Genomic DNA, 26,198 nt, shown 5'->3' on the forward strand with positions numbered 1-26,198 from the left:
GAAGGAAATTGTTCAGTAAAAATGTCAAGTTCTAAGGAAGCATGAAGTGAACTTGCATTCGTTCATTCAACACACAGTTACAGGGATCTACGTAACAGCTACTGTACAAGGCACTAGGGGGTACAAAGAAACTGGGCCCCCCGTCTATGGAGGGAAGTAAATGTACAGTTATAAGAAACCCTCTTCAGGATTAGGACAGGCCTATGCTTAGAGTCCTGAGTACGGAAGTCAGACCCTGAGGAAGGCAGGATGGGTCTCACAGGATTATGCTTGAGGCAAGACACGAGGAAAGAATGAATAGGAATCTGTGGACTATTTTTAGGAGTTTGGATTTTAACATGAAGGTTTCATCTTTTTAAATTGAGGTATACATACAGTGAAATGCTCTATCTTAATATACAGTCCAGGGAATTTTTGTGTATGTATAGAACAATGTAACCACTACCCAAAGTAAGACACAGAATAATTCCAGCAACCTAGAAGGCTCCCTCATGTCCTTGTGGAATCGATTCCTATTCCGCCTGCCTGGAGGTAACCACTCTTCTGACTTACATCACTACAGACTCGTTTGGCCTGTTCTTGTCACTGAGAGGTTTAAAGCAGGGGGTGATAGGATCGACTTTATGCACTGAAAAGATCCCACAGGAGCCTGTAATATGGGAGAAGGATCAGAACTGGGTGAGACTGAAAGCAACACAAAGCGAAACGGGGTGCTCAGAGAGAAAACTGAGAGGACACACTATCACAGAACACACAGAAGACAGAGGTCAGCAGGATGGAAAGATGGACAGCAGGCAGGCAAGCAGGCAAAGGAGACAGGTTTATAGGAAAGCAAAGAGCAACTCAACATCCGAGAGTCTTTTTTTTTTGTGAAGAGAAATTCAGTCGTGGGCTGACAGTGAACAAGGAGGAGGATAAACAGAGGGCTTCAAGAGAGAAATAAAAGTCTCAAATACTCCCTTTGGGGAAGCAGAGCATGCTGGGAAGACATAAAAGTGTGGCCCATGGGTGGTGAGGGCTGAGTGGAGTTGGAGCCCATAAATGTGTGTAACTGTAAAACGTCGGCATTGGATGGAGGCTTGGAGAGCATCTAGTCTGGCGGTCTTGTGGTCTCCCTTTTTCCTCTACTTGCTGGGGGCTTTTGAAGAGATGATAAGAAAGTGCTTGTGCTGCTTCTACTTCCAATTCCATGAATGCGTCTGAACTCAGTGACTATAGATTGGCAGGCAAGTTGTGCCCAGCAGGCGTGGGCAAGGCCCGTTCAGTCCAGAGAGAGAGCTGGTGGCAAATTTCCCCTTGCGTTAAGAGAGGCTCCAGGACTCTGATATGCTGGAGAGTCTGGTCCACTGAGCTCCATGGACCCCTATGAGGAAGGGCACTGCTTGTCTCTGTGAGGCTTCATGGGGGTATATCTCATGCTCTCTGTGGCCCCAAGAAGCCAGAGAAGGGAAGAAACTTGACTCTTCCCTGTCCCGGGCTAGAAAACTGCCATGTGTGACAGCCACAAAACTTGGCTGGGGACTAATGGCATCCCATGTGCACTGGCTCATATGCAGACAAACAAGAGGCTGCTTTGCCACCTCCCTGCCTGAGATACTGGTAGTTGGATCAAGAAGTAGGAAAGGAAGAGAACTGGTTAATGGGATCCAGCAGCCATGGGCAGAAAAAGCATTTCAGCACTCCTTGAGGTGGCGAATCTTAGATTAACAGAACCAGAAAAAGAGGCAGATAAGAATTGGAATAATAATAATAAAAAGATCAATTAAGGAAGTTCAATTATGAGACCAAAGATGTCTCTTACAATTAAAAGCATAATTTTCCACACACAAAAAAGCTCCACTGATGAAATTTTTAAAAAGGTAGATAATTGCTGAAACCCCAATGAGTGGCCTAAAGATCAAGTAGACCTGTCTCACAGAGCAGGAATGCAAAGAGATGCAAATTCTGAGACTTGGGAACAGATCTGGGAGAATCACCATGTAAGGGGGAATTTCAAAGTAGAAACATTTCCCTTAGTTGCAAAAGGATTTATCTGGAGATCGAAAAGACTGAAAGATACACACCTGACCACATTCTGGTAAAATCCCTTCACTCTAAATATGAAGAGAAAAATCACATATGTTTTGAGGAGGGAATGAAAAATTACATGTAAAAGAAAAAGAAACTGGCTTTGAACTCCTTATTGGCAACAGTGGATGCTAGAGACAGTGGAATAGCACCTACTGACTGCAAATAAAGGATTGTGGCCCCCAAATGCCAGTGAAGATGTCCTTCTGTCAAGATGGAAGAATATGCAAGAGAGCGTATTACCCACATATCCTACCAGAACAAGATACTTACATTGTTGAGTAATGTTTTTTCTTTTAGTACAGAAAATTTTCTTCAAATACAATGTTTAAATGGAAGCCCAGTATACAAAACAGACAAAACCAGAGGGTGTCCTGTAAAGTTTAGGGTGAAAGCAATGGCCTAGAGCGCTCTCTCTCTCTCTCTCTCTCTCTTTCTTATTTCATTGTAGGAGTTTCAAGAAGATAACTTGGGTGCCCCCCCCCCAACACCCTAGGGTGGTGATTCCTAAACTACATTCTCAGATTATATAACAAAAGCTGTAATAGCGCTAATGAAATGGAAACACACAGTACATCTGACACTGACCTCATCATTTTCTGCCGTGATGATTTATGGTCAAGCTAGAAATCCTAGGATCTCTGCTTTCTTTCACCCCCTCTTAATCCCACCTTTCCCTACATTTCATCAATTCCAACCATTTGACACCTTTCAAATCTGTTGATGATGAAAACCAATGTGTTTAATATTGGGCCAACTTTCACAGTTTCCTCTCTGGCCCTTTGGCTTGCTTCTTGTCCTCTTTGAATTCACATTTCACAATGACACTTAAGTAATCTTTCTAAAAGAAAAATCTGATCACTATTCTCTATGCTTAATTCTTCAACTGCTCTCCATCCTGCCTGAAGGGCAGACACTTCTAGGTAGAATCTATACCTAGGCAATTACCATGGCATACAGGGCCCTTCACTATCAGGCTTCTTCCTGTCTTGCCAACCTCATCTCTTATTGTTCCACCATTTGAACTCTAACCTGCAATCATGTAAAATTTATAAAACTCGCAATTTTCTAAACAGATGGTGCTAGTTCACATTTGTCTCCTTTTTCCTACCCCTGTACACACCTCTATGACAGTATTTAGCATGCTGTATTATTTGTGTATATGCCTGTCCTACTTACTTTAGGCTAGAGGCTCTGTGAGGGCAGGGGCAATTCTATACCTAGAAGCTAGAAGAGCATCTGGCACATGGCAAGCCTTCAAAAACATCTGCACAGATTCTGATTCCAAGTAGGATATAGTATGGTTTAGCAGGCTAATACTCCTGCCAATGACTAGAAAAAGCCAAATAAATTACAAAAAAAAAAAAAACCCTAACCCTAACCCTAACCCTAACCCTAACCCTAACCCTTAAAGCACCCAATACTTATGGAAGCAACAAGGACTAGATGGACTAACCGATTGAGAATGTTCAGAGGGAATCAACAATCAATAGTTTCTGTGCATGTGTGTGTGTGTGTGTGCGCGCGCGTGCGTGCGCACGCTCACCTTTGGTGCATTTGTTGATCTTGGATGTGGGCTCAGGATTAGGGTGTGGTTATCACTGGGGAAAGAGAAACCACAATGCTTTTAATGGTCACCTGGAGCTGGAGAGACAAAACTGCAGCCTTGAAGAACCTCAAAATACCCAACTTCCCAAAGAAGGCTGCTGCTGGAAACGAGTCAGTATAGATTTTGGTATTCTTCAAAGCTAGGGTAACAAAACTGGAGATCTGATGGACCTTAAATACTTACTTGTTGGGGTCTTCCTCAAGACATGTAGTCAATTTTGAAATGATGTGAAGTAGTAGTTGGCTAAATAACTAAGCTGAAAATCTTGGGGGAAGAGGTGAATCTCCCAAAGCTTTTCATGTCTAAGGAGACAAATAGCCTGTTACGCTTTCAACTGAAAGCCCTGGAGGACCATCCTCTAATAAGGAAGAACCAAAGTAAGATTGAGGCTTCCAGGATTGCAACCTAGCTCAATCCCTGATTTGACTAAAGTATTTAGCTAACAGAAGAAAGTGGCAAACCTTGATGGCAGAAGATATATGGAGTCACTATGATTCTTTTATATAATGTTTAGTATATAGTAAGTTTTTAAAGCATATGTGGAGGTAAATGCACATAGCTGATAATCAAGAAAAAAAAAAACGGACATTCGAAGCAAACCCGTAGATGGCCCTAAATTATTGAAGTTAGTAGTCAAGAACTTTGAAATAACTAAGATTAATAAAGTCAAGAAACAGAGGAAAAGATTACCAAAGTAAATGAAAGGATAAATAATTTTACCCAGAATTGGCTGAAATCTATAAAAAAATCAAATGGATGCTTTAGAACTGAGAACTACAGTATCTATAATTAAGAATTCAGTATAAGATGTTAACAGTAAATTAGACTTAGCAGGAGACAAGATTAATGATTTGGAAGACAGGTCAATAAAAAATATTCAAACTCAATTAGAAAAAAGAATGGTAAGATAAGAACATAAAAGACATGTGGAATAAAAAACATGAATAAATGAGTCTCAGAAGATAGCAATATAAAACATCCAAAATAAATGAAAAAGATCAACCCACAGATTTAAGAAACTCAGCAACCCAATTTGGACAATACAAAGAAAAGAACGCACAGACATTACAGTAAAACTACTGAGAAACGAAGAGAGGAAAACCTTAAAAGCAGTGACGCAATAAAAATGACAGCTGACTTCTCAAAAGAAATGACAAAATCCAGGAGTCAACAGAATGCTATCTTTAAAGTACAGAAAGTAACTCCAACTTTGATTTTTTCTTTTTTTTTAATCTATGGACTAGGGAACCACCTTTGAATTTTATATCCTACAAAAACAACATCTTTCAATAAAGAAGGTAGTGGCATGGCATGAGTGGCTCATGCCTATAACCCCAGCAGTTTGAGAGGCTGCGGTGGGTGGATCACTTGAGCCCAGGAGTTTGAAACCACCCTAAGCAGCATGGCAAAACTCCATCTCTACAAAAAATACAAAAATTAGCTGGGTGTGGTGGTGCACACGCATAATCTCAGCTGCTAGGGAGGCTCAGTTGTAAGGATCAATTGAGCCTGGGATGTCGAGGCTGCAGTGAGCTGTGACTGTGCCATTGCACTCTAGCCTCAGTGACAGAGTGAGCCCCGTCTCGAAAACAAACAAAATAAAAGGTGAAGTTAAGATATTTACGACAAACAAAACCTGAGAGAACTCATTGCTGTCAGGGCTATATTAAAAGAAAAAAGAATGTAAGAAAATGAACCTAGACAGAAGCATGGAACTGTAAGAGGGAATAAAGAAAATGAAATAGGTAAATATAAAAAAAATTAACTGTACAAAACAACTATTATGTCTTCTGTAGTTTGTGTATATACAAAACTAAAATGCAAGACAACAATAATTCACAAAAGGTGTGGGGGGGAGTTAAGAGTCTAAGAGTCTAGTAGTATAATGAAGTGATAAAATAATCTGTGTTAGACTGTAACATGTCAAGATGTTAAATGCATGTTGAAATCTGTAGACTAAGCTCTAAAATAATTGTAAAATATCTATCTACCAAGTTTACAGGGCAGTAAAAAATGGGATAATATTTTTGATTAATCAAAAAGAAGGCAAAAATGAGGAAAAAAAAGAAAACTAGTGAGCCAAACAGAAAACAAAAAGTAAGATGGCAGACAGAAGTCAGAATTCCAAGTAAAACAGCAATTACATTCAGGCAGAGTTTCTTAACAGCAGCACTACCGACATTCTGGGAATATTACTTGTTGGTGGAGGGCTGTCCTGTGCATTGCAGGGTATTTAGGAGCATCCAAGGCCTCTGAATCTTGGCCATCCATCTGTCTGCCGCCAGTAGCACTACCCCAGATGTCACAAACAAAAATGTCTCCAGACACTGCTAGATGTCCCATCAAGGACAAAAAATTGTCTCTGGATTTGGTACCATTGGTAGAGTCAGCACAATCCTAATCAAAATCCCAGTAGGATTTTTGCAGAAAGTAATATGATGAGTTTAAAACTGATAGAGAAATGCAAAGGACCTAAAATAGAAAAGACAATTTTCAAAAAGAAGAATGCAGTTAGAGAACTGATACTAACTGATTTCAAGATTTACTGTAAGGGTATAATAATTAAAGGACAGTGTATACTTGGTATAAAGAAAAATGAACAGAATAGAGTTCAGAAATAGACCACACATGAAACAGAGAGTCCAGCTATAGACCCAAACACCTGACAAGGGTGACAGTAAAATGAAGGGGTGAAAAGAATGTTCTTTTCAATTAAAGGTGCCATGTCAGTTGACTATCCATTTTATATATATATACACATATCGACATATACATATACATATATATATATATATATATATACATATACACACATTTTGTATCTTGATTCCATCGCATTATATTTTAATGTGAAATGTAAATCAATAAGGCTTTCCAAAAAAACCAGACAAGAACATCTTTGTTCCTGGAGTAGGCAAAGATTTCTTAAATAGGACACGAAAATAAAAAAACTGATAAATTGGACTACCTTAAAATTAAGAACTTCTGTTCATCAAAAGATACCATTAAAGAGTGAAAAGGCAACTCATAAAGTGACAGAAGATACTTGCTATATATCTGACAAAACACTCATATCTATAATACACAACATTTTTCTGTTCCTGTGTCAGTTTGCTGAGAATGATGGTTTCCAGCTTTATCAAGAACTTAAAGAATATAAGCACATGAAAAAGGATGTGAACAGACATATCACAAAAAAGGATATCCAAATAGCCCATAAACATATGAAAATACTTTCAATATCATTAGTCAGGAAAATGCAATTTAAAACCACAACGAAATACCATTACACATTCATGAGAAGGGCTAAATTGAACAAAAGGAAAATACTAGGTGCTGGCAAGTATACGAAGCAACTAAAACTCTCATTCAATGCTGATGGAAGTATAATCAGTGTAGCTATACGGAAAACTCATTGGCAGTATCTGTTATTTCAAAGATGAATATATATATGAGCTATGATCTAGCAGTTCCATTCTTTGATATATACCCAACAGAAATGTATATATAAGCTTATCAAAAGATGTGTTCTGGAATTCACTATCCACAATCACCCTAAAATGAAACTACCCTAATGCCCATCTATAGTAGAATTGATAAACTGTAGTATATTCTCTCAATGAAATACTATACAGATGAAGATTTACCACAATCAGAGATCTTCAAAAGACTGGGTTATAGGCTCAGAAATATATAAACCAGCTTTCTCTAAGGAAGACAGAATAACACATTGCTACTTTGACATGACTATAAAAGGCAATCATATAGCTTTATGGGATGGCCATGAAATCACAGTTGTGTGACAATATGTCAATTACAGAAAGAATTGTTTATAGAGATTTAGAGCCTTAGGAATCCTAGATTCTATTCCCATAAAATGCAACCCTGATTAGTTAGAGTGGTGCTGCACCAAAATTTGATGTTTATAACCAACAGGAACAGGAGCAATCTGGCCCACAAAGTTATACTGGGATGAGGCATTCAGAACAAAAATGTATCCTCTGGGTGAGTAGACAAAACCACCCAGAGCTCAGAGTACTGAACAAACATAAGCCTGAGTAAACAGTTCTTTACTGCTAATGGACATCTAAACCCTTTCTAGTTTAGTGGACCTCCGCTGTGGTCCTGGAAAGTAGTTGGCAAGTGGCCACTGAAGAGGTGGGAGATAAGATCTGTGATTGGACAGCATGAACTCACTCACTGCCCCTGGCAAGCCTCTTCCCCTCCTCCCCACCTTTCTGCCTTGTAACAAGGATGGGCTATGTAAGATCCCTGGGCCATGGTGTACAGGTGGTGAAGACAAACGGAACAATCTGTACAGGAGATGGGGTTATACTTTAGAGGTACTTAGCTCACAAGGTACTTACTGCATCATACAATCAAGAAGTGAATAAGGGAGGGAAAAAAGTGCAAAAGGAATTTGGAAACAGAATGAATACTAAGAAGGAAGAGGGAGAAGGATCTGTGTTGGGCTGGGGGACTATACTTTGGGCTGTGTGGGAAGGCTGCTCGAGGTAAAAGGCCCGTCACAAGCAAAGGCCAGAAGGGAGATAAGTCATAGCACCTAATAAGGGCAGAGATGAGACAGAGATGCCATTGTGGCAGGTGGGCCAGTCCTCCCACATCCATTCAGAAGAAATCATTTGCTCAGGGCCTTTGCACTTGCTGTTCTCTCCCCCATGTCCTCAGGGCTCACTTCCTTACGTCTTTCAGGGCTTTGCTCATGTAAGGCCTGCTCTGATCACTTCTATTAACACTGCTACCCATCCTTACTCCTCCTCTCCTTTCCTTGCCTTTATAATTTTCCTCCTTAGCACTTCACACCAGCTGTCAAACCAGATTATCCACCTGTTTGTTTACTGCTTCTCTCCCTTCACTAAAATATTAGAATACAGTGATTTTTTTACTGACTTCTTTATTGCTTTTGGCAGAGAGCAGGTATTCAATAAATGCTTGTTGAATTAGTGGTCATAATGCAAGATCGGGTTCTGTCACTGGTAGAGTGCTGATATCAGCTATTCTGAATTGGATTCTAGGTAAAACCTGCCATGCTCTTCTCCCCTTGGGGTGAGTTTTTCCTACAGGTAGTTGATCTGTCTACACTGGGAGAGTTCTACTAGATCCATTCTCATGGGGCAATCATAGTTCTAGATTTGGCTGTACTCTACCACACTTTCAGGCTATTTTCAGAATTGGGACAGAGGGAGCCTAAGAATAGGAATCTTCAGACCTGGGTTTGAGTCCTGGCTCTTACAGTACCTGGCTGTGTGATTTCCATAAATTCTAGCTTCTTCAATATCAAATAAACTTAATGGATAAGACAATCTCCAAAGTTTCCACCTTTGAATAACTAGACTATGGAAAGAATGACTGAGTTTAGAGCCCAGAGATAGGAGTTCCGATATAAGAATCGCGGTGGCTCACGCCTATAATCCCAGCACTTTGGGAGGCCGAGGAGGGTGGATTGCGAGGTCAAGAGATCTGGTCAACATGGTGAAACCCCGTCTCTACTAAAAATACAAAAATTAGCTGGGCATGGTGGTGCGTGCCTATAGTCCCAGCTACTCGGGAGGCTGAGGCAGGAGAATTGCTTGAACCCAGGAGGCAGAGGTTGCGGTGAGCTGAGATCCTGCCATTGCACTTCAGCCTGGGTAACGAGAGTGAAACTCTGTCTCAAAAAAAAAAAAAAGAAAAAGAATTGCCAATACAAGTTCTTAAACAGTAGGAAAACATTTTTCTTTTGTTGTTGAAAAAACCCCCGACATACATCAGGCAATGTGCTAGTTACTTAACGTATTCCTCATCTGCAAGTTGAACAGCACAAGGCTCAGAGAGGTTCAGTGAGGTCCACACAGCAAGCAGGCGTCAGACTTGGAATTCATCTCAAGTCTCCTGACTCCAAAGGCTGTATGTACTCTTTCCACTGTACCAGAGGTTCCCAACCTTGCCATTTATCAGAATCAAGGAGACACAATTTAAGTACATATTCCTGGGGTCCATACCAGATCTACTAAATCAGAATCAATCTGGTGAAGGGGGCAGGTATGCTTGGGAATCTACAATTTTAAAAGTTCACAAGGTCAGTCCCACGACCAGTGAGGTGTGGGAATCCTGCACTGTATATATTCTCTCTATACATGCTTTCCCTTCTGAAGAACAAGTTGTATGATGAAATAGGTACTTGTTCAATAATCCATCTGGTTGCAATGTTCAGAGTACACTGGGGGACTACGGTCTTGGGTTAAAATGATGAGTTTATTTGTCTCCCCAGCTGAACAGTACAGTGTTACAGCTTTACTTGTGGTTTCCCCAGCATCTGGTATAGTGTCTGCCAAGTAATTTCCACTCACTGTTTGTTTAATAAATAAGTAAAAGAAGCTGGATATTAACCCTTCAGCATATTCTGAAGCTTTGTTAATTCCTACTCATCTTTCCCTCTACCTAGATATGTTTCCTTGGCATATACTATTTGCCATACACTATGCTAAGTTCTTGACAAAGAAGGAGAGATACAGCATTAACCAGAGAGGCTAACACTGTAAGGGAAGTATACTGCAGAACCAAAGAACATAGAATAGAATGCGGAGGAGAAGAATCAAGGAGACTCCCATAGGTATTTCCAGAAATTACTCTAGGCTCACATAATGCTTAGTTTACAGCTATTCCTTATAGAAAAGATGTGAAGCTGTGCCTTGTATCACACTCATATTATGTGCCTGTTCCCTCCACTAGACAGGACCTTCTTTGGTAGGCAGTACATTCTAAAAAAGGGATTCTTAACTTAGAAGAGGGTGTGTACAGAATATATAGGCTAACAGCTCCTGCCCTCCCCCATTTATGACCTGGCACTGGAAACTGGGTAAGTTCTTCAGGTAACTGATGTATGTTTGCGTTTCCACTTATTTATAAATGTTAATATAAACAAACATTCTGCACACACACACACACACACACACACACAGAGAAAATTTAAGCTTCTGGGGAGATGGGGTAGGCAGACATTTCCCCATTCCTTTTGTTAAGTATAACTAAAAGCCCTGGACATTATATATAAAGCAAATACAAGAAGAAAGCAGACTGGTTAGGGACCTCAGGACCTGGGGAGTGACACAGTGCTGAGTTTCCCAGGTTTTCTTTCTGCCTCATAGACCCAAGCCTTGGAGTTGAAGAAGCTGGCAACTTGGAAGCACCAAGGGGCACAGACACAAAAACCCAACAAAAACCTGCTCTCTCTAGCCAAAGGAGTAGGAAAGGGCGGCCTGGCAAGACAAAAATCTTTTGGACAATAAATACTCTATTCCAGCCAAACATTAAAGAAAATAAGGCGGCCTCCACCCACAGTGGCAAAGGCTAATTGGAGCACCTAGACTCCCACTCTCATGAGTCTGTAATGAGGCATCCTCTACACTCCTGCAGGGATGGTATGAGACAAGGCAGAGGAGGAGCAGGAATTCCATCCCCACAGCCCTGGTGTCAGTGGAGACCACACGGGAGCCTAAACTTCCACTCCTATTTGGCAATAATGAGGTAGCATCAGAGGAGACCTAGTCAGGACTTTCACCACTGCCCAGTGGTAATGAGGTCATCTCTACCCCAACGTCAGTGGAGACCAAGTGGGGAGTTTAGACTGCCACACCCAGCCAGCAGTACACCTCCACCCTGCAGGACACTTCCACCCAGAAGTAGTGGGGAGACCTTCTTCTTGGGTGTCAGTGGAGGCTAAGTGAGGAACTTGGACTTCTACCTCCACCTGGCAGTGACGAGGTACAGACCCCCTTCTAAACCAGAGTAGGAATGGTGTCAGAGAAAACCAGCCTAATCAGAAGACTAAACAGCCTCAACAGAAGTCTCAGAACATTATACACAACATCAAGAGTCTTAAAACATTATACAGTAATGTCCGGATCTCAACATAAAAAGCACTCATCATACCAGGAACCAGGAAGAACTCAGACTGAATGAAAAAAGACAATCAGCTGGGTGTGGTGGCTCATACCTGTAACTTTGGGAGGCTGAGGAGGGTGAATCACCTGAGGTCAGGAGTTCAAGACCAGCCTGGCCAACATGGTAAGTCCCCAGCTCTACTACAAATAAAGAAATTACCCAGGTGTGGTGGCAGGTGCCTGTAATCCCACCTACTCAGGAGACTGAGGCAGGAAAATCACTTGAACCCAGAAGGCGGAGGCTGCAGTGAGTGGAGATTGCACCATTGCACGCCAGTCTGGGCAACAAGAGGGAAACTCTGTCTCAGAAAAAAAAAACAAAGATAAAAAGACAATTGACGTACATCAACACCAATATGACAAAGAGACAAAGATGTTAGAATTATCTAATGAAGACATTAAAGCGGCATGATTAAAATGTATCAATAAGCAATTATGAATATACTTCAAACAAATGAACAGAAAGCCTCAACAAAGAAATAGAAGATATAAATAAACAAATAAAAATTTTAGAACTGAAACTTTCAGTAACAAAGAAAAAGCTCAGTGGATGGGCTCAACAGTAGAATGGAGAGAAGAAAAAAAAAATCTGTGAGCTGGAACAGAACAATAGAAATTACCCAATCTGAACAACAGAGGAAAAACAGACTGAAAAATATATAAACAGAGGCTCAGGGAACCTGTGGGACTAAGAGGGCAGGCTGAAAAAATACTCAAAGAAATAACGGCTGAAAAATGCCACGAAATTGGCAAGAGACGTAATTCTATATATCAAGAAGCTGAGTGAACCCCAGAGAAATTTACCCCAAGACTTATCATAATTTCTGAAAACAACAAAAATTATTGAAAGCATCCAGAGATAAATTATACCTTGTCTACAGGGAAGAAACATTTTCTTTGAGAAAGAGTCTCCTTCTGTTGCCCAGGATGGAGTGCAGTGATGCCATATCCACTCACAGCACCCTCCGCCTCCAAGGTTCAAGCGACTCTCCTGCCTCAGCCTCCGAAGTACCTGGGATTACAGGTGGGCACCAGCACTCCTGGCTAATTTTTATATTTTTAGTAGAAATAGGGTTTCATCATGTTGGCCAGGCTGGTCTCAAACTCCTGGCCTCAAGTGATCCAACCACCTCAGCCTCCCAAAGTGCCGGGCTTATAGGTGTGAGCCACCATGCCCAGCAGGGAAAAATACAATTCTAATGACAATAGATTTCTCATCAGAAATCATGCAGGCCAGAAAGAAGTTACGCAATAATTTTCAGGTGCTGAAACAAACTGTCCACATAGAACCATGTACCCAGCAAAAAATGTTCAGCAGGAATGCAGTAGAAATCAAGACTTCTCAGAAGGAAAACAAAGAGAATTTGTCACCAGCCGACTTACTGTAAAAGAATGGGTAAAGAAAGTTCTCTAAACAGAAAGAAAATAATAAGAAAAGAAATCCTGGAACATTAAGGGGGAAGAAAGGACATGGTATACAAAAATATGTGTAAATGCAATGGGCTTTCCTTATCCTCTTGAGTTTTCAAAACTGTGTTTGACAGTTGAAGCAAAAATTATAAAGCATGGTTCTAAATGTATGCAGAGAAAGTTTTAAAGACATTTATATGATAAATGGGGAGAGTAAACAGACATACAAGCAAATAAAGTTTCTGTACTTTTCTAGGTAAAGTTATGTACACACAATGTGTGTACATGATGAAATGTACCTAGAGGGATCACTAACAGGGCTACATACAAAGAGATACACTCAAAAACATCATAGATAAATCACACAGAATTCTAAAAAACATTCAAGTAACCCACAGGAAGGCTAGAAAAAGAAAGCAGAAAAATGAAAAAGAGAATAAACAAAGTGCCAGACTCAACTCTAATTTATCAATATAGTCATCCCTCGGTATTCACCAGGGACTAGTGCCATGACTCCCATGGATACCAAAATCAGAGGATGTTCAAGTCCCTTAAAGAAAATAGCGTAGTGTTTGCATACAACCCCTGCGTATCTTCCCATCCATTTTAAATCAACTCTAGATTACTTACAACACCTAATACAATGTAAATGTTATGTAAACAGTTGTTATACTATGTTGTTTTAAAATCGGCATTATTTTTATTGTTGTATCATTATCTTTTACTTTTTATTTTTTTCAAGTACAGTTGACTCTTGAACAATGAGGGGGTTAGGAGTAGTCAACCTCCTCGAGATGTCAAAAATCTCGGTATAAATTTTGATTCCCCCAAAACCTAACTACTGCTGACTGGAAGCCTTACTGACAACAGAAACAGTTTAACATATATTTTATATGCTACACAATAAAACAAGCTAGAGAAAAGAAAACGTTATTAAGAAAATCACAGGCCGGGCACAGTGGCTCATGCATGTAATCCCAGCATTTTGGGAGGCTGAGGTGGGCAGATCACCTGAGATTAGGAGTTCAAGACCAGCCTGGACAATGTGGTGAAACACCACCTCTACAAAAATACAAAAATTAGCCGGGCATGATGGCAGGTGCCTGTAATCCCAGTTACTCTGGAAGCTGAGACAGGAGAATCGCTTAAATCCGGGAGGCAGAGGTTGCAGTGAGCCAAGATTGCACCACTGTATTCCAGCCTGGGTGACAAAGTGAGACCCATTCTCAAAAAAAAAAAAAGAAAATAAAATCACAATTACTATTCGTTAAGTGGAAGCAGATCATTATACATCCTTGTCTTTATGTTGAGTAGGCTGAGGAGGAGGCAGGTTGGCCGAAGGGAAAGAAAGTCTGCATATAAATAGATTGTCATGGTTCAAACCTGTGTTGTTCAAGTGTCAACTGCATTTTCAATCCACAGTTGATTGAATCCACAGAGACAGAACCCATGAATATAGAGGGCCAACTATAATTATATTTAAGTGTAAAAGGTCTAAATACATCAATTAAAAGACTAAGATTGTCAAAGTGGATTTAAAAACATGATCTAACTACATGCTGTCTATAAGAAACTCACTATGCAGAATGATAGAGGCAGGTTGAAAATCAAAGGATGGAAAAATATATTCTCATGCAAACATTCATTAAAGAGCAGCTGTATTAATACCAGATAAAGTAGACTTCAGAGAAAGTCCAGACCAAAAATCAGAGAAAAAAAAATACCAGAGACAGAGTACAGTTAATAACAGGTAAATCTACTAAGAACATATCACAATCTTAAAATGTATAGGCTGCAAAATGTATGAAACAAAAATGGATAAAAACTAAAAGGAGAAATAGATAAATTCACGAGAATAGATGGTGGTGACTTCAATATTCCTCTCTCAACAATGGATAGAACAACGAGACCAAAAATCAGCAAGGACACAGAAAAACACCGCCATCAACCAACAGAATCTATGACATTTATAAACCCTCCATCCTACAACAGAATCTACGACATTTATAAACCCTCCATCCTACAACAGAATCTACGACATTTATAAACCCTCCATCCTACAACAGAATCTACGACATTTATAAACCCTCCATCCTACAACAGAATCTACGACATTTATAAACCCTCCATCCTACAACAGAATCTACGACATTTATAAACCCTCCATCCTACAACAGAATCTACGACATTTATAAACCCTCCATCCTACAACAGAATCTACGACATTTATAAACCCTCCATCCTACAACCGCGGGCAGAAGTCTTTTGTTGTTGCTATCTGTCCTTTAGACAGAGTCTCACGCTATTGCTCAGGCTGGAGCTCAGGGGCTTGATGATGGCTCACTGCAGCCTCAACCTCCTGAGCTCAAGCAGTCCTCCTACCTCAGTCTTTTGAGTGGCTGGGACTCCAGGCGCATGCAACTATGTGCAGCTAATTTTTGTTAATTTTTATAGAGACCAAGTTTTGCCATGTTGCCAGGCTGGTCTTGAACTCCTAGGCTCAAGTGATCCTCCCGACTTGACCTCCCAAAGTGTTAAGATTACAGGCATGAACTACCAGGTCTGGCTAACGTTCTTTTCAAATGCTCACAGAACATATATTAAGAGAGATTATCCTGCCATAAAACAAACCTCAACAAATTTAAAAGAATTGAAATCTTACAGAGTGATATTCTCCAGCCACAATGAAATCAATCTCTTGAAATCACGAACAAAGAGATAAGAGGAAAATCTCCAAATACTTGAAAACTAAACAACACATTTCTAAATAATCCACAAAACAAAGAGGAAACCTTAAGGGAAATTAGAAAAAAAAACAAACAAACATGGAAATGAGTGAAAATGAAAATACAACACACCAAAATCTTTGGATACAGCTACAGCCACGCTGAGATGTAAATTAATAGTACTAAGTCATATATTAGAAAAAGGGAAAAGTTTGAAATAAAAAAGGTAAACTCCTACCACAAAAACTTAGACAAAAAACTTGCAAAATAAAGCAAGCAGAAGAAGGATATAATAAAGAGCAGAAATTGATAAAACAGAAAACAGAGAAACTCAATGAAATAAAGAATTGGGTTCTCTGAAACAATCAATAAAATTGATAAACTTCTAGCAAGACTGACAAGTGAGTGAATGAGCAAGACAGAGAGAGGAAGAAAGAGGAGAGAGAGAAGAGATGAGACACTGACACTGGAAATTACCCAAATCAGTAATGAAATGGGATAATACTACAGACCCTACAGACATCAAAAGAATAATATGGAAATGCTATGGTTTGAATATCTGTCCCCTCCAAAACTCATGCTAAAATTTAATTCCCAATGAGAAGTGGAGGTAGAGTCTTTATGAGCCTTCATAAATGGATTAATGGGTTATCATGGGAACTGGTGGCTTTATAAGAGGAAGAGAGACCTGTACTAGCACACTCAGCCCCTCAGCCCTGTGATACCCTGCACTGCCTTGGGATTCTGCAGAGTCCCCACCAGCAAGAAGGTTTTTTACTCAATGTGGCTCCTTGACCTTGGATTTCTCAGCCTCCACAACTGTAACAAAAACATCCATTTTCTTTATAAATTACCCAGTTTCATGTATTGGTATAAGCAACAGAAAACAAAGATAGGGAATACCACAAATAGCTTTACCCATATGAATTTGACAACTTAGATGAAGTAGGTAATTCTTTAAAAAACATAACCACAGTATGAAGGGGATTATTTGAATAACTTCATAACTTTTAAAGAAACTGAATTTGTCACTTAAAAGCTCCAGGGAAGGAAAAGGGAAAGGAAGGCGGGGAGGGAGGGGGAAAAAAGAAGGGGAGGGGCGGGGCAGGGAGGTGGAGGGGCGGGGAGGAGAGGTGGAGGGGCGGGGAAGGGGAGGTGGAGGGGCGGGGAATGGGCGGGGAAGGGGCGGGGAAGGGGCGGGGAAGGGAGGTGGAGGGTTGGGGAGGGGAGGGGAAGGGGCAGGGCAGGGTGGGGAGGGGAGGGAATCTCCAGGCCAAGATGGTTTCATTGGAGAATTCCACCAAACATTTAATGAAGAATTAACACCAATTCTACATAAACTCTTCTAGAAAAAGAAGAAACACTTTCCAATTCATTTTATGAAGCTAGTATTATCCGGATACCAAACCAAAGGCAATACAAAAATTTAAAAAATCTATAGAGCAATTTCCCTCTTGAGTATAGATGCAAAAATCCTAAATATTAGAAAATATAATTCAGCAGTATGTAAAACACACACACACACACACACACACACACACACACACCATGATAAAGTGGGGCATATTTCAGAGATGCAAGGCTGGCTCAATATTTGAAAATCAATTAGAGTAGTTAATATTAACAAGCTATTAACAAGCTTAAGAAGAAAAATTATATAATCATATATTCCTCATCTTTCAGACCTCTATATATTGAAGTATCCTAGGACTCAGTCTCTTTTTACACCTTATTCCCTGTTAGGACTCTCACATTTCTATCTCTAGCCCAGATCTCTCTTCCTTGAGCTCCAGACCCATAAACCCAATTGCCTCTTAGACAGCTATACTCAGATAGGCATTTCCAAATGGACATGTTCAAATACAAACATTTCTGTAATTCAGTAAATGGAAGCTTTATTCTCATAGTTGCTTAGGCCAAAACCCTTGGAGCTATCTGAACTCTCATATTTCTTTCACACCCCATATCCAATCTCTCAGTAAATTCTGTTACCTCCTCCTCTAAAATATCCCCAGAACTGTCTGTTTCTTGTCACTTCCACTGATACAACCTGGTTTGAGTTATCCTTTCACCTGGGTTACTACAACAGCTGCCAGACTGGTCCTTCCTGCCTCTACCTTTGCGCCCTTACTGTCGTAGTTTCTACCTACCAGCCACAATACTCCTTGTTTGCGCAAAACTGCCCAATGGACTTCATTTCATTCAGGGAAACATCTAAAGTCTGTACTGTTGCCTACAAGTCCCCATGTGATGCAGTCCCTTTCTACTTTTCTGAGTTAATTTCCAGCCACCCTTCTGGTTCTATCACTCCAGCTTTATTGTCCTCTCTGCTGTTCCTCCAAAATGCCAACAATGCTATAAACCTGGTTTTCCCTCTTCCTGGAACAATGGCATATGGCTCTCATTTCTTTCAGGGCTCTGATCAAATGTCACCTTATCAATGAGGGCTTCTCTGACAAGCGTAAGTAAAGACTACCCACCTGCACATATACATTCCCTCCTTACCTCCTCGATTTTTGCTGAAGTTACTCACCACTTTCTGACTTACCCTAAACTTGCATGTTTGTTTTTCTATCTTTCTCAATAGGAATTAAGTGTCTGAGGACACGGATTTTGTCTGTTAGCTTAGAAGAGTGCTTGGGACACGGGTGCTGAAAAATTATTTGCTGAATGAATAAACCATTGGTTCAAGAGTCAAGAATTTGGGATCAGGTATAAGATAACCCCGATTTGATTCCTGGCTCTGATATTTCCTGTGTCCAAGTATGTAAGGTTTTCTCATCTATCAAATAGTGATTGTAACAATCTCAACCCATAAGATTGATGTAAGAATTAAATAAAAGAATGTATGTAATGTGCTTAATACACAGTGACTTGGTATAAACGTGCTCAGCATATGACAGTGTTACTTAATATGGAAAGATGATCTAGATTTGGACACAAAAGCCCTCAGTTATGATTAGATCCTGACTGTATGATTTTAGGTTATTCACCTCTTTTATACTAACTCACTTGATAAATCAGGAACTGGGGCTAAAACGATGACTAAGTTGCAGCCCCTCCCCTCAAATCTTAGTAATGTGATCTTGGGTAGATCACTTAACCTCTCTGAGCCTGTTTCCTAAACTGTCAAAAGGAGGATAATATAATGCCTCATAGCTTTGCTGTGAGGATTAAATGAGTTACTGTGTGGAAATAGTGTCTGGCACATAGTAACTTCTCACGGTGTGCGCTATGATTATGATTCTAGTCTGGAGGAGGGGTTAAAGCATGTAAGCAAAGGACTGCAATACAATGCAGTAAGAGCAAAAGCAGGCATCAACTGGAACGTTTCTTAAACTAGAGTCTGCCCACAACTAGGAAGTTCTACCACGATCAGGAAATTTTAAAATCCTCTTATGTCTATAACTTAACTCCCTACCATCACCCCGGTGGCAGTAAGACAGACAAATTTTCTCTGCCGCTTTAAAACTTAAAAAAAAAATAGGGTCAAGGTTTAGAGTCTCAGACAGTGTTTTGTTTTGAGAGAGTCTCGCTCCTTCACCCAGGCTGGAGGGCGATGGCACGATCATAGCTCACTGTAACCTTGAACTCCTAGGCTCAAGGGATACTCTCGCTTAGCTGGAACTACCGGTGCGTGTCACCACGCCTGGCTAAGTTTTGATATGGTACCCAGGCTGGTCTTGAACTCCAGGCCTCAAGCTATCCCCTCGTCTCGGCCTACCAAAGGGTTGGGATTACAAACAAGAGCCACTGCGCCAGGCCTCAAATAGCGTGTCCTCACATGAGGTCAACAAACACATCGGGAAGGGTAAGTTAGTTCCCTCCACCTTTTCCCCAAAGATAACACCTCATTTAAGTTGGAAAAAGTCAACGGGACCCCCAGAAGGCAAAAGCAGCATGTAATAATACCCTGAGTGAGAAACCACTTAAGAGACGAGAGCCCAGATGTGTATTTCATGACGGCGCTGTTACAGACTAAATGGTCAGAATTGGACATTAAAGGGTGCTCCTGGAGGCTGGGTAGGAGCTCACCAGGTGAGAGAGGGGATGTCACTTTCGGAGAGAGAACGAGCGCCAGGGCGTGGAGGCGTGAAAAGAACACGTGGGTGGCTTGGAAGAACCAAAAATAAGTGTTTTGGGGGACAGCCAGAGAGACGAACATGTATGGAGGAAAGGTGCGGCCTGGGGCCCGCCAGATTAGAAAGGAATCCCCCCCTCCCATACCCAGGTCATGATCTTTCAGCCTCAGCGTCCCATCAGGATACCCCTCTACGGGGTTCCAACTGCTGGGCTCCCTCTAGTTCCCGCCATTCTTCCCTTACCTCGTCTTCCAGCCTTTCCCTCTCCCGCCTCCTCCGCCCCGCCGGAAGTGACGCTCTAAGTAGCGCGCCGTATCGCGCCAGAAAGGTTCCGAGGGAGCGGGAGAAAGGGTTCCGGCGACATCCTCTGCGCCGGCGTGCAGGCTCAAGCGGTGAAAGCGTCTTCCGGGGAGAATTGCGCTTCTTCCCTCGCTGTGTCTTCTTCGAAGTTTTCTGTGCGAGGTTCAGAGAGGCCGCTGCCTCCAGAGGCACGGTTTTCTAGATCTCCGACGCCTCTCGGTGTCCAGCTGCTCTGGCCCTGCTCTTTGACCCCGCTCTCGGGGCGGGGTGAGAGGTCGGGTGGCCATCTTGTGGCGGCGGCGCGGGCGGCTGTTACTGCGGAGACCCATCCCCACCCCCTCCTTGCACCCCTGGCCGTCTGTCAGTAGGTAAAACGTCCCGCGGCTTGTTAGGTGAGGCCCCGGCCTCGTGCCGTCGCTCTTCCCGCCGCACTGGGCGGCCCAGGCCGCTCCCTGTCGGGCCTCACTGCAGCCACTATGTCCTCCTTCTCTGAGTCGGCGCTAGAGAAGAAGCTCTCGGAGCTGAGCAACTCTCAGCAGAGCGTGCAGACCCTGTCCCTGTGGCTCATCCACCACCGCAAGCACGCGGGACCCATCGTCTCCGTGTGGCACCGCGAGCTCCGTAAAGGTAAACACTAACTTCCCACCTCCTGGACCGTCCCGGGGTTGTCCTCTCGCCCACCCACCCTTTAGGCCTCTCTAAGGCTCTTCATTGAGCCTAGCTTTCCAGGCTTGATCGAGCTTCTGAGATGGGAGACAAGGTTAGCCCCATTTCTCCAAGAAGGAAACAGGCCCGGGAACGTTTAAGCTACTTGCCTGAGGTGCCACGGACAGGGGCTCAGGTGTCCAGACTTCCAGTTGATCAAGCCGTTTTCCCTTCGGTTTCCCCCTGACATTTGTGGCTGTTATTATCTCGGTTGCATTCAGCGCCGTACGGGGTCCTAGCATGTAGGGCCCCTTGCTGGGTATTTGGAGTAAAAGCCAGTGGACTCCGGAGTCAGACTCCTTAGATCGAGTCCTGGCTCAGCGATTTGCCAGCTGAATAATACTGGGAGAGTTTTTTCATCTCCCTATATCTCTGTTTTCTCATCTGTAAGAGGGAGGCATACAAAGCCTTTACTCCATACCAGTCACTATACTAAGACCTTTGTGTATATCCTCGCACTCACAACAGCCCTGTGAACTAGGTAGTCTCTCCCATCTTAGGTTAAGGGGCCATCCCACCCAGACCTTCCCTCTCCTGTCTCTCATGCAGCTGTCATTGATTTCAGGCCCTGCTCAGGTTCTGACAGACGTTCATTGAACTCAAGTCTGTTATGTGCCAGGCACTGGGATGGACACTTAATAGCATGTTGCCTCTGCCAGCCGCCTGGAATTTAAGCCTGACTTTGCCACTCACTCACCCAGCAACTTAACCTGTCCCTTCATTTCCTTATCTATAGAAGGGATAACATATTTACTGTGTTTTTATGACATTCGAAGTGCAGTACTGATAACTTTACATGTATTGTCGTTAAAAAAATTCTCAGAGCTCTAGGAACTTTGCAGAAGAGGAAAAAACTGAGACTCATCTCGTGGTGAGAAGTAAACAGGATAATCCAAATGAACGTTTAGCATGGTGTCAGGCACAGCGTAGGCATTCAACAGATCATGGTGAGATGAGACTCTCTGTGAGGCATTGCTTTTGCCTTCAAGTTACTTAGAGTCTGGTGGGGAAAGACGGCCGCCTGCACTCCCTGATGTACTGATGAGTTTCATAATAGAAGACTGCTCCAGACACCCTATATGGTAGGCCTTTATAGCAGAGGAAGTGGCTTTACAAGTGTTCTCTACTATCTGTGAGGTGGAGACATCACAGATGTCCTGCTCTACAGGCGAGGAAACTGAAGTGGTTAAAGTGGTATTTTCAAGGCTTTTGAACTGTTGAGGCTCAGACTACATCAGGCTGGCAAAGACCAAAATCCATGATTTTTTTCGGGAGACCCAGTTCTAGCCCTTTAGCAGGGACCCCCAAATATCACATACCGTACTGAGATACGGATCCCCTCAGCCCTTTGGGCAGTTCTGGGGAGAGGTAGAGCCTGGAGTTTATGGGCCCTTCATGTACCCCACTGTGCCATTCAGAAGTTATTTGTAAAGTCTGCTGAAAGGTGAATTGCCACTGTACAGAATCCTATTGGGTGGGACCTCAGAGGCAGTTCAAAGTCCATCTCAAATGTCACTTCTTGTGTGAAGCTTTCTTGAGACCTCACCTCACCCTAGTTGAGTTATTGAAAAAAAGCAAAATTAGAGAGTACATTTGTTTATGAAGCTCCATTATCCCTAATCTCATATGATAGAACTTTATGTTGCGAGTAGGCCAGCATTATTATCCTCATTTTGTAGATGAGACGATAAAGGTATAAAGAGATTGAGGGCCTTGTCCAGAGACATGCAGCTAGGATATGAACCCAGGGCTGCCTGATGCCAAATGTCTGCTTTTTCTACTACTCAGTGCATTTAATAAGTGAAGGTGGGGCCGGGCACTGTGGCTCACGCCTGTAATCCCAGCACTTTGGGAGGCCGAGATGGGTGGATCACAAGGTCAACAGATTGAGACCATTCTGGTCAACATGGTGAAACCCCGTCTCTATTAAAAATACAAAAAATTAGTTGGGCACGGTGGCACATGCCTGTAATCCCAGCTACTCGGGAGGCCGAGGCAGGAGAATTGTCTGAACCCAGGAGGCTGAGGTTGCGGTGAGCCGAGATCGCGCCATTGTACTCCAGCCTGGGTAACAAGAGCGAACCTCCGTCTCAAAAAAAAAAAAAAAAGTGAAGGTGGTCACCTGACTCCAACCAAACTGTAACACTTTCATGTATTGGAATGAATCAGTGCCTCCTACCCCATCATACCAGTTTAACATTTAATTTGTTCCTACTAGCTGTTCATTTGAACTGGTTACATCATTGTCATTAGATGATTTTTTGAGGGAGGAACTAGACCTTCGTGTTTCTTTGTAACATCACAGGATATAGCCTGGTGCCTGTTATATAGTTTAAAAATAGGAATTCAATCATGGTCTTGGATACAATTTCCATGGTTGAGTAAAGGATCTAAACAGTGCTATCCAATACAACTTTCTGTGATAATAGCAATGTTTTATGTCTGTGCCATCCAGCAAGGTAGCCACTTGGCATAGGTGGCTGTGGAGCACTTCAAATGTGTGACTGAGGAACTCAAGTGTTAAGTGGATGCAATTGAAAATTTAGTTTCCAGTTTTTACCTGCTACAGTTCAGGTGTTCCAATACCCACAAGTGGCTATTGGTTACCTTACTGAACAGTGCAGAGTTAAAAAAAAAAAAACAAGATGCTCTTACAAGCATCAAGATCTAGCTTCCTAATATCCAGGCTTCCTTCATGAACTGAAAATGTCCCCATGCTAAAGGAAAAGGATTCTGTGCCCTAATGTTCAGACTGATGAGCCCTTTAGGTCTGTCTAGGCTGAAGTCTTACTCCCTAGCTGAGATGTTCACAGACTGTCTCTGAGTTGTCTTCCAAATATTTAAGATTTACAAAAATTAACTTTTTTTCTTGCTTAAATACTTCTATTCCTGATGTGTTATCTTTCCATTTTCTAGGAATAATTTTTAATTTATCCCTTTTGAGCTCTCTTCTAAGTAGCATGTCTCCCCTCCTTTATGGAATAGTTTGGTGTAAAATGCTCCTAAATGAGTATTTTTAATGGTGTTTTGTACCTTGGCCTGAATGTAGGTAAACAGGCTTTTATCCCAGAATTACTTTAAGACTTTCTCTAGATGTCAAAAGCGGCCAAACAAGTAAAAAGTTTTGATTAACCAGTTGTTTAAATTTTACTCAACCACTAGTTTGACCAGTTGGACATAGTGGGAGAAAGGACCTATTTCTGTCATGTAGGAAAGACATCTGAACAAGTGAGTGGTCCCCCAGGATTGGAATGACGGGGTGTGCATGTTGTGTGTATTGTGACAGTGTGTGCTAAAGAGCTTTAGGATTTTGTCATATCACCTTGACACAAGGTGCTTATGTTGACTGTTGAGGATATTGGGTGTGGAGGGACACAGTTTATCCTAAATAAATCCCTATCGTTAAGTTCTGGGGTGATGAAAAGTAATTGGCATTGTAAACAATGAAAACCTTGGCTCTCAAGCCCCTTAGCTACCTTGTTTGTATACTGAAAAATGTATCAGGTCTTGAATGTCCAAATTGACATTTTACATTATGGCTTCTAGGTTTTTAATATAAAGTGTATGGAATTTTAAAGGTCCACTTAATCAAATTTTATTTGCTGAAGTTCTGTTTTACTTTTGAATCTGCTAACTTGCCTGGTGTTATGTGGTGGTTCCACTTACATCAACTTTGCAGAGCAAGGTTTGCTTTAAAAAAAAAAGCGCCTTTTGCTCTATCATACCTTGTAGCAACAGTAGGTATTATAGCTATTGACACTTTTGTTCTGCTTAAATAATTAGAAGAGTTGAAGAAAGCTCCAGGTTCCCAGTATTCTTATCAGTTGGCCATCTAAACTAGGTTATTACCAGAAGGTTAAGACAATTCAGGGTATCCATATTTAATTTTATGAGTGTTTAAGACGTCAGTTTAAACTATAATGTGCTTTTAAAATCTTGTTTTTAACTTGGGTTATTCTCTTGTAGCTACTTTTTTTTTTTGAGATGGAGTCTCACTCTGTTGCCCAGGCTGGAGTGCAGTGGCATGATCTCAGCCCATGGCAACCTCCGCCTCCCGGGTTCAAGCAGTTCTCCTGCCTCCGCCTCCCAAGTAGCTGGGATTACAGGCACCTGCCACCATGCCCTGCTAATTTTTGTATTTTTAGTAGAGATGAGGTTTCACTGTGTTGGACAGGCTGGTGTTGAACTTCTAGCCTCAGGTGATCCACCAACCTTGGCCTCCCAAAGTGCTGGGATTACAGGCATGAGCCACTGTACCCAACCTCCTGTAGCTACATTTTAAAATGTCAGATCTTATGCCTGCTGTGTCAGACCTATACATGCTTTGTGCATTTCAAAAGAAACAGAAGTGGTTTCAGAGGGAGAGAGAGTAAGAACTAGTTACTCAGGTATATAAAGGTTGACATAGAGCTTGTGGTTTTCAGGTACTTTAGCATTGGAGAAAACTTTGTGTTTTGAAACATCTAATTATGTTCCGATTTATTTATTTTAAAATAAAACTGGTACCAAAAGTGGTAGTGATGTAACTTTATAGTTGAGAAATTATGTGCATAGAAGCCAGGAAATTCGGTAATGTTCCCCAAAGCAACTGTAACTCAGACATACTGCATGAGGTTTTTATGGTTTAATATGTGATACCATATAGAGTAATAGGGAATAACCACATTTCATATAAATAGGAGAGAGTTATGGTTTTTGTAAAAGCCCTAATTTTGCATATCCAAATTTCACACATGTAAATTTTCAATAATGTAGGGTTAATGTATACTTGCATTTGAGATAATATCTATTGGTACACCTAGAGATTCTTCTGTATTACTGATTAAGGTTATTGGAGTATCAGATAAATTCTCAGTTGAGGAGCAAAATTACAAGAAACTATTTTGAAATTGAAACCTAACTCAGTTTTTTTTTGAGACAGTCTCACTCTGTCAACAAGGCTGGAGTACAGTGGTGTGATCTTGGCTCACTGCAACCTCCGCCTCCCGGGTTCAAGCGATTCTCCTGCCTCAGCCTCCCGAGTAGCTGGGACTGCAGGTGCCCACCACCACGCCTGGCTAATTTTTTTTTTACTAGAGGCAGGATTTCACTGTGTTGGCCAGGCTGATCTCAAACTCCTGACTTCAAATGATCCACTGACCTTGGCCTCCCAAAGTACTGGGATTACAGGTGTGAGCCACTGTGCCTGACCAACTCAGTCTTTCTGGAATATCTGTTAACTAAAAGTGATTTAGAAATTGCTCATTTTTTGCAATAGTAGTTTTAACATTAATATTGACTGCTTATCCTTTAAGAATTTTCTCTGGATTATCTTCATTTTTACTATCAATTACCCTGGTTAAAACAGCACAGAAAT

General features: G+C 41.6%; 2 protein-coding genes across 14 annotated transcripts in view; one reads left to right on the forward strand and one right to left on the reverse strand.

The window, feature by feature from the left end:
• Positions 1-20,112, reverse strand: part of TTI1 (TELO2 interacting protein 1) — a 50,864-nt gene extending 30,752 nt beyond the window's left edge. For 2 of the 10 annotated variants that reach the window (XM_035298579.3, XM_002806765.6), the window contains exon 1: positions 20,081-20,112. The gene's annotated coding sequence lies outside the window, so the exon portion shown is untranslated. Of the gene's footprint in view, positions 1-3,613; positions 3,669-3,859; positions 3,979-5,820; positions 6,149-12,489; positions 15,618-20,080 lie in introns of those variants that run through there. The other 8 variants (XM_078371624.1, XM_035298577.3, XM_078371623.1 and 5 more) reach the window with 7 other exon arrangements.
• Positions 20,113-20,228: 116 nt separating this feature from the next.
• The window catches only part of RPRD1B (regulation of nuclear pre-mRNA domain containing 1B), a 58,284-nt gene continuing 52,314 nt past the window's right edge, over positions 20,229-26,198 (forward strand). For all 4 annotated transcript variants that reach the window (XM_002747549.5, XM_035298581.3, XM_035298582.3 and 1 more), the window contains exon 1: positions 20,229-20,764. In XM_002747549.5, the coding sequence (XP_002747595.1) occupies positions 20,614-20,764 (151 nt within the window). In that variant the 5' untranslated portion in view covers positions 20,229-20,613. The remainder of the gene's footprint in view (positions 20,765-26,198) is intronic.

The sequence above is a fragment of the Callithrix jacchus genome, chromosome 5, assembly GCF_049354715.1.
Source record: "Callithrix jacchus isolate 240 chromosome 5, calJac240_pri, whole genome shotgun sequence".
Taxonomy (NCBI): domain Eukaryota; kingdom Metazoa; phylum Chordata; class Mammalia; order Primates; family Cebidae; genus Callithrix; species Callithrix jacchus.